Here is a 9,728-nt window from a genome sequence, read left to right on the forward strand (position 1 = left end):
CAACAATAATCTCATAAAATTTCATATTTCATCATATTATAGAGTAAAGACGTCTTTGTGAATCCAGATTTATTCCTTAAACTGCAAGCCACACCTTCATATACTTGCTCAGAACTTTAACAGTTTAACCCAGCTAATAGACTAAGGAGGTTAAACATTTTAATACTCAACTCCAAAATCATTTCTCATTCTCCAACCAATGATACTTACCATGTCCTAATGTTTTGACCAGTAATTTCATCTCCTTCAAGCTTTGATACTTTAACGCTCCTAACACTAGAATCATTCCTTTTTACTTCCCTTTGGTTTGTCACTGAATTTATTGAACCTTGGTGATGATCACGAGTATTGTCCACAAAGAAGAATTTGAGTGACGCTACAGTTGTTTGATCAATGACATTAATGGATATATCAGAAACAATAAATATAAGTAAAGCGACGCCTCGACTATACCTATCATCATTTAGATAACAGCATAATGAGCAAGATCAGAGATGAATTATGAGGAAATAACTTAATTCTGAACCAGAATTACTTCAAAATTCCCGAATAAAAAGTCGAGGAGGAAATCAATTACTGAATCTACAGAAAGAACGAAGGAAAAAATACAGATGTTGCGGATGGAAACCCAAGAGCAAAGAGAGCACGGATGAAAGGGTGCTTGATTAATTAAACTGTTGCCACAAGCAAAATTACATAGTAATAGTGTTTGAATTGCACAGAACGAGACCCCCAATGAAAAATTTGATTCATCATTTTTATATGCCTTTTAATATACGAAAGCGGTGCATAATTTGTGATGTGAATTCTTGAAGGAATCAATGAACCGGACCCCCACTGATCAGAATTTGATATTAATGCCCCAGGAACAATACCAGGGAGACGGCACTTTCGTGTTTGGTTTTTCAATTAAAAAAAAAAGACAAGATATGTTTGAATTCCCCCCACAGAAATGTATGCTCAGGCTTTACTCAGAAATCAGGATCAGAAAATGACACTGGCCTGCAAGAATATGTGTTAGCTTATCATCAACTCAAAACCCTAATTATAATCTCTTCTTCAGATTATTCTTCCTCAAAAATGCAAGTACTTTCCCTCTCCCCTTCTTTCTTCAACATCAACAATTATTACTGGAGAAATCAAATGATGGAATTGATAAATCAAAAGGAAGAAAGAAAAAACTCACATAAGTCTCTGAGAGTTACTGGGACTCTTATCTCTTACAACTTCTCTAGTACCCTCTTTGCTCAAATTGAAGATGGACAAACTCCCCAAGAAAATTCTTTCGAGATGGCATTCATTTGTGCCCGAGCCGCAGCTCGAGATCCAGCTCTTCTTCCTTTTCCAGATCCTTGCACTTGTTGCTAGTATTACAGCTATTGTAACTGCCCATGATTGCCGAACTGTCGGCCTCGCTTGACGAGTAGCGGTGAGAAGAATTATCACCTTGCGACTGCATCGGAAAATTAACCGAAGGAGAAGGCGGATAAGGCGAGGTAGATAGCACGGCGGGGGTTGATTTGAGGCACGCCGAATTCGCCTTTATTGGGTTGAAGATGCTGGTAGGATGAGGCAGCTGGTAAAGAAGACATAATCCTCCACTTGGGTAACCGAATTCTTGATTCGGGAATATCAGAGTCGAGGAGGATGGGGAAGAGCAAGATGCGAAAGGAGAGTTTTGTTTAGCCAACGGCGACAATTGTGATTGGTGAAGCTTAGCACGGTCTCTGCGGTGGACATTCATGTGGCCACCGAGGGCTTGGGCGGACCGGAACTCCCTTCTACAGAAAGAGCAAGTGTAGGACCTGGGCGGCCAGGTTGCGCCCATAATGTTGCCAGTGTCTTCGGCGAAGGCTCTCACCTCCCACGAGTCATCATCCTCCTGGGCCGCACTAGGGTTCCACATCCACGAGCCGATGCTCGAGCTAGGGTCAATTTCATTCTTCTTCTTCTCTTCCATTTCTTGGAGCGTGGCATCGAAGTTCTTGAGTTGAGCAACCATGGTTCTAATAATTGCTCAGTTGTTACACGGTTATGAGGTTGAAGAGATTAGAGGGGGGTTGAGGAAAGGAGGGAATGGTGAAAAAGGGTTAAATAGTTGGAAGATGAGGGAGATATTAGAATAGCGAAAGGGACAAAATGAAACCCTAAAAAAAGTTTGGGTGAAGTCACCAAGGATTTTGGAGCAAGTACTTGGAATTGTGATGCAGAAAATTATATACAAACTCGTCCTCCCATATATATTTTTTTCTCTAGTCCATAAAAATATATGTAATAGATGATGAAATTTTTGCAGCATCGAACTTTGGTCGCATCGCCCTTCCAACCTGTCGATATCGTTAACCCACGAAGTGCCAAGGATTAATCCAAATAGTCCACTATCCTTGATTTAAATAGACCCCACAATACTTGATTTTTTTTAAAAAATTTCATTTTTGTCCGGTAACAAATCTAAGATTAGCATGTTACCTTAATTCTCGTATCGGAAATGATTTGCTTGCTCGCCTCCGACCCAAACAAGGAAACAATAACCTCTGCCTTTTCATTTGTAAAGTCAATCTGGCGTCAACGAAGACGTAATTTGCTTTAAACCTCGCCAATGTAATAAATCCGACTCATGCTCACCGATGCAGGTCAAGATTGAACTCTGCTTTTCTTCCTTATTTTGTCCTGTGAGCGAAGTGAGTACTCTAACCACGTGTTCATGGTAGCTGCCTTGTTGCTTTGCATAACAAAGAAAAAATATGCTTGAGCTTCATCATTTGTACGATTAATTTCTCCAGCCTATATCCGTCGAAACAGAATAACACATGCGTTGATACCATAGGTTTATATCATTAAGTCGTGTCTGTCGGCAAAGGAACCTAATTGAGATTACAAGTGGCTTTCCAAATATCCAAATACCACGACGAAGACATTGTCGTGAACTTGTTATTGACTCCGTAAGGGCATATGGTTATCTTGGGGCGGAAATGAGTAAAAGGTGCTGAAAAGTAACACATCAACCGTCACCAAAAAATCAAACATATGAAAGTTTAGCTTTCAGACTTCGAAATTACATCAATTCAACGAGAACATCTTTATTGATGACTAAGCATTTCGTATCCTGAAAGCACGATCAATCCAACGTAACTCTGTTTTATCCCATACGCCATTCTACTTTCCCACATTCTACCTTTGTCTCAACCACAAAAAGAAATACTTAACCGCCCTTGATTCTGATTTAGTTCAGACACAATTCTTGTTTGACTGTATAAAGAACGTCTACGGTCTTCGTTCTGCCACCCGATGCCAGAACAAACAAGACTTCACAAGTTTTAGGCTGAACGGCGAATTGTTCGACGCAGATGTTTATTTTATTTCTCTTTATGACTTTTTCTAAGGGACGGCCTTTGACTACTTGAGCAAGATGGAGTTGTATTTGACTATAGAGCAATTTCAACCCTAGTTTCCTTTAATTTACGTGACATTCCTCGTTAGTCACGAAATCTGCTGGACACATATGTTGATTCAGCCAATACTTTACAACCGTCCCGCTCCCCCCAGCAAATTATTAATCTTGTTATTGAGATGGATATTCGTGTGGGCTGATGTCAAAGTTCGTTCTGCTGAGTCTATTTCATCTATTTCGGCAGTAAAGACTTCCCTAAGTCACAAGTGCAAAGTTAACATCGTATCTGTCTTCAATCCAAACAACTTTCATTGGCCGAAGAATCCTCGTTGTGCAGAGGAAAGACAGACGGGAGGGACGAGAAGAAAATAAGAAAATCAAAGTAGGCAAGGAAACTAGCAGCTGATATGACTTTCTTGGCGTTAGACAAACACTTTTTTCCCTTATTCTTCCTTTATCAAAGCTTGTCTCTAAATTCTCATTCTCAGAGTATGGGCTGATGATGTTTTTTCTGTAAAGAGTATGTAGGTTCGATGATGGAACGATCCTAAAACTTTAAACCTATGAGACACTTTTTCTTTTTTTCCCTGTAAATTGCTTTATAGAGGAAGTTAGATTTCATACGGGTGTTAGTTACTGATATATATGAGATGAAAATAAAACTTGATCACAATCATGAAGTGCGTGTCGTTATTGATCTGAAAATCCATCGATTGATTAATACAATGAGAGGAACAAACCCAACAAGAGAGCAAATTATTACGATACAATTTACATTTATAACATTTCTAATCTTGAAGTGATTTAATTAGCAGAAAGTGGAGCTTTTCATTTGAATTTCCTGTGGTTTTGTTCCTATATGCGTTGTATTTCCTCTCTTTTTTTAGCCTTTTTTTTGGGGAAATGAAGGGCTAAGATATCTATTGCATTTACTATCAATTGACGGTCCAAACTACCAAGAAGTGTTGTAGGCTTGACAATATGAGTTGGGCTGCTCATTATGAAGATTGGGCCAGGTGTAGTGTTGGGTTAATGAGTCTCCAGAAACAAGCACAAGAAGTATCGATCCACTGGTTTAGGACCGCAGGTGGTACTGATTAAGTAAACACAACGAAAATTTAATCGATTGCGTATTTGATCTAAGTGATAGGAGAAAACTTGGATGAAGAGGGACCATTTGAGACGATACTTCGAACTATGTCATCAAATGGCAAGGCATAATCTAGTTTTCAACTCCGGTAATGACAGCGAAAAATTGTATCTGATTAGTCCAAACCGGTCGTGAACTGACGGTGCTCGAGTTTGCCTTTGCTCGTGCTTTCTTCATCACTTCCTTCTTCATGTCAAATTAAACATAGTTAACATGCTGAAATCCGATGTTTTCACAGTATTATATCAAAACACAGGGATGATCATAAGTTAGTAAGTCATTAAGAAAAGAAAAGATTTGTAATTTTGTATAACAATTCAGGAATTTAAGGTTTTGGTAAGAAAGTTAGATAAAATCGGTAAATGATAAAAGAATTTTTTTTGTCGGAGATAAGAAAAGTTGGTAATAAAAAAAAAAGCAACTAAACGTTGGTGGCTAACTCAAAATAAGAATTAGTAATGCAATATTTGTTGGTAATTTAATCGTAAAAAGAGTTGGTATGTAAGGCAAATAAAAATGGTAGCTCGATATAAAAATTAGAAACTTAAAAAAATCAAATAAAATTTGGCAAGCAACTCAAATGAGAGTTGGTAATCCAAAATTAGTTGGAAACTTAATTGGAGAATAGTTGGTTAGTCACACAAAATATGTTGGTAATTTGATATTATAGTCAATAAAATTTAGATGCTGCTAAGAAAAGTAAATAAAAGTTGGCAAAAAAAAAAAAGAGAATCTTGTTTTTGTCATAAATAAGAGAAGTTGGTAATTTAAAAATAAAAAAATTAGATAAACATCGATAACTAACTCATATTAGAGTTGGTAACTTGATCGGAGAAGCTGGCATTCACTTAAGTTGAGGTTTGTAACTTCTAAAAGAAGTTGGTAAATTAAAAAAGTTGGCAAGTAAGACTTAAAAGTGGTAACACGATAGAATGTTAGTAAATTTTAGATAAAAACAAATAAATTTAGATAATAAACAACTCAAATGAGAGTTGACAATCCAAAACTAGCCGGTAATTTAATAGGAGAAGAGTTTCTTGGTCACACAAATAAAGGTTCATAATTATATATAATAGCTAATAAGTTTAACCCATTGGAACGAAAGTAAAAAAAAAGGTTGGTAAAGATAAGAAAAGCTTTTTTTGGTAAAAAATGAGAGAAGTTGATATTTAGGGGGAAAAAACAAGATAATGATTTGTAGCTAACTCAAAAAAGGATTGGTAATGTAAAATAAGTTGGTAATTTAATCGGAGAAAGTTGATAATCATTCTAGTTGAGGTTAGCACTTTCTCAAAAGAATTGGTAAATTCAAAATGCTGGCAAGCAAGACATATAAAAATGGTAACTCAATAAAAAAAATTGATGACTTAAATAACATAAATGAACACTGGTAATAAACTATTCAAATGCAAGTTAGTAACAAAAATACTATCTAGCGAGTATCTTAAATTGGAGAAAAATGATAAGTCACTCAAGTAAAGATTGGTACTTATTGGTAAATTTAAGGCATAAAAAAAAGTAAATAAAGATTACGTAAATGATATGAGATTTATTTTCATCGGAGATTAGAGATATTGGTGATAAAAAAACATATTTAATTAAATCAAATAAGAGTTGGTAACACAAAACTTGTTGGTAATTTTTAAGAAGAATTGATAAATTTAATAGGGTGGTAAGCAAGGCAAATAAAATTTGATAGCTCAATAGAAAATTAGGTAATTTTTAGAAAACGCACCAATTAACCGCTGGTAAGCAACTCAAATAAGACTTGATACACTGAAAAATTACCCGATCAATGCTAAATTTATTGCAAGGATGCAAAATCAGTCATAAATTTTTCAATTTTACCAAATTAGTCCTAAAAATGCAGTCCTTCGAGCTAATTTTCGCCGAAAATCGCTGACGTGACGGTCTAGTTATCGTCATCCGTTCTATGCGGCATACCGCCATATCAGCAATTTCGAACAAAAATTGGTTGGAAGGATTTCATTGGAATTTCGCACAAAAATTTGAGACTAAATTAGTAAAATTAAAATGTTTAAAACTAAATTGATTTTCATGTAATAGGTTTAGCACTTATTCCCCTTGATAAATCTAAACTAATGGGTAACCCAATGAGAGCAAAACTAGTAAGGCACACAAATAAAGGTTAAAATTTCCTATAAGAGTTGATAAGTTTGAGGCATTTGTAATAGAGACAAATGCGAGTTGGAAACGATACTGAAATTGATGAATTAAGAAAACAAATAATTTTTTGGCAAGCAACTCAAATAAGAGTTGGTAATTCGAAACCAATCCGTAATATAAACATGAAAATGTTGGATAAGCCACTCAAATAAAATATTGTTAAATTCATATAGGAGTTGGTAAAATTAAAGCTCTAATAAGAAAGACAAATAAAAGTTAATCAACGATAAGTGTCATTAAACTACCAACAAGTTATCGAGAAATCAAGTAACTGGTAACTTTTTTTCACCCACACTTTTTTTATACTTACCAACTCTTTCGAAAATCTATCCACATAACGAAGAAATATTCCGTCTCAGAACAGTAAAATCGTTCATGATTCATCATCTCTATCTTGACCATGAAATGTTCTTCTCTCCTTCGATTTCTGGCCACTACTCATATTCATGCCTGTGATATTTGACAATCGACTCTTTAACATGTCCAATTTCCATCTTATGCTAATGGAGATGTGATCAATTGCTTGGTTGTGTCTGCAAATGACTAAACACTTTGTTTTTAAAAAGACACGTGAGCCCTATTTTTGCTGGCAACTCGAATGAGAGGGCATGAACATTCCTTTCAATTTCAAAGTGGAAATATACATGGAAATTCAGACGGTCCAATATAGCTTCAGTTGAAACTTGAACTGGACCGAGAATCGGGCTATCGCAAAATGGGGGCTTTTTCTTGACCCAAATATTCAGGGGTTTTAATCTCCTTTTTCAAACTTTTCTTCTTTGTACTTTTGTGGATTATTATCTTTATTTAAAGGGTTACATTTGAATAATCTTCTCGATTTCTTAAGGATTAAAAGTGGACCCCTCGAATCAATACACCTTGGGCCTATGCTCACGTGGGGCAATGAATTAGAGGGAATTATAATGATAGTAACTCGAGTGAAAAATAAAAAATATTGGCACCACAAAAAGTTAAAACTTAATGGAATTTGCGCCACATGAGTTGCGCGTGACCACTTGCTAAACTAATGCACATTACCCAAAGGTCATTGCGAAAATCTTGAAGTTCTTTTAAGACGCTGCTGATAAATAGAACCTCAGCTAATGGGGCCATTAATTCTTAGTTAGGTCAGAAAAATACATGTGCATATCATAGGGATGAATAATGATAACGATATTTAAGAGTAAGTAATTTTTTTCCTTTCTTTAAGGATCTTGCGAGCCGAAATTTATATTTTTGCTAGCCCGATGTCGACTATGACATTAGACCATATATAAATTAAGAGAGAAGAGTGTACATGGTGGGAGCATACAAGCCGCGAGGGCGAAGCTCCGACATAATACATAATTTCCTATTTATAGGAGTGTTACCTAGCAAGCAACAACTAATTCTTACCCTTTTTGTTTTGATTTTTAGAAGGTTATCATTTCTTGCACGAAAATTTTATGAACATTGCGTTAGGTTTTCATTGAGCGGGAAATGCTCAAAACACTTCACGGGATACAAATATTGACATGCATATATTCATAGAAATATTTATGTTATTATATTTTGGAGCGACACACCCGGTTTCAGGAAGATAAGATGATGAGAGCTGCAATCCAGATAGATCACAGCCCGCATGGGAAAAGAGGCAAATCATCCATCCATGAAGGTGAAATGAACAAAACATGAATGGAATCGACTATCTTGTACTTTGGTTTCACAGCATTAAATTGAATGATTCTAAGGTCACTGAAGCTGCACATTAATTGATTCCCTCTTTTTTAAGACCCTTTTAAAAACTATGTCCCCCCAGAAGGGTGACATACGAGAATTTCACAGCCCAACATTTCCTCCTCCTCCTCCACATGTTCGGACAGAACAAGACGGGCTCATCCTCAACTTCAAAGCTTGTTAAACAAAACAAAAACAACAGAGAGAGAGAGAGAGGGAGAGAGAGAGCATCCTTTTGCGTTCATACCGTGGTCCTGAGCGACAAAACTCGGATCTTTTTCTTACTTTTTTTCATTGTATACCCTCGATTTATTTTGTTTTAATTTGCTTACATTTCAATTGAGAACGAGTTTAATCTCGATGTTATAGCATCCCACGGAGCGACAGTGATTGATTACCAATAGTTCCCTCCATTCTACACTTCAACCATATGTTACACCTTCTCTTTTAGGGTTTTCAAAGCAATAGTGAGTTGTTGCATCGTCATATGATGTTTGAATATGCATCCTCAGATAAACACTATCTAAGATAGGAGCTGTACAAGGAAAGGAGGACGATAAAGCCCACGCCATATGAATCATAAAACGACAACACAGTCATTATCATCCACGTGGTTCGCTCATTGTTATGGTTTAAGTGTGGAACCCATGATTTGTCCCTTAAATCTCCTTTCGATTAATTAACATGGGGCAACAGGGAATCTATGCTCTAGTGGGTGTATTGCTCATGTAATTCCATGTTTAGTGCGGGCCCCCTTTTTGAAAAGAATAAGGGAACATTGCGCTATGATTGATTGATTTAAAAAATGTGGCGTTTGTAAAAGTTGGATCTAGGGTTAGTATTTTTATAATATAGGGTCTAATTGATGTTGTTGCTTACTTCTAACGTTGATGGATCCAAAGCTCTACAAAAACTTATAGATGTTTTCATCAGAAATTTCATTTTGATAAACTCTTGTTACATAATCCGTTTTTGCCAATAAAGGTACGTTTGATGATCTTTTACAAACTTGTAAATGTTTAATAGCTTTACCATGAAATATTTGTATGGAGATTGTGCATCTTCTGAATTTCAATGTATAGATTTCAGAGACTTCATCGGCTTTGTCAAACATATATTTCATGAAGTCCTCTTATAGTTTAAACTTTTCGAACAAATGGTAGTATATTTGACTCTCCAAATGACGCAATCGAATTCTGGATACGCCGATATCTAATTTTCTTATTCAAACTTGTTAGAGGACTCGCACGTTCCATAAGTTCTATTGTAAAGGTGGGGGGGGGG

The 9,728-nt window shown here is 36.1% G+C and overlaps 1 protein-coding gene across 1 annotated transcript; it reads right to left on the bottom strand.

Moving 5' to 3' along the window:
* Nucleotides 1–1,042: 1,042 nt before the first annotated feature.
* On the bottom strand, nt 1,043–2,210 carry LOC115678012 (transcriptional regulator SUPERMAN). The gene has a single exon (XM_030601285.2). It carries the CDS (start codon nt 2,000–2,002, stop codon nt 1,298–1,300), a length of 705 nt encoding a protein of 234 aa, XP_030457145.1. The 5' UTR covers nt 2,003–2,210; the 3' UTR covers nt 1,043–1,297.
* Nucleotides 2,211–9,728: the final 7,518 nt, after the last annotated feature.

The sequence above is a fragment of the Syzygium oleosum genome, unplaced genomic scaffold (assembly GCF_021117445.2).
Source record: "Syzygium oleosum isolate NSW1041296 unplaced genomic scaffold, Sole_v2.1 Sole_v2.15, whole genome shotgun sequence".
NCBI lineage: Eukaryota > Viridiplantae > Streptophyta > Magnoliopsida > Myrtales > Myrtaceae > Syzygium > Syzygium oleosum.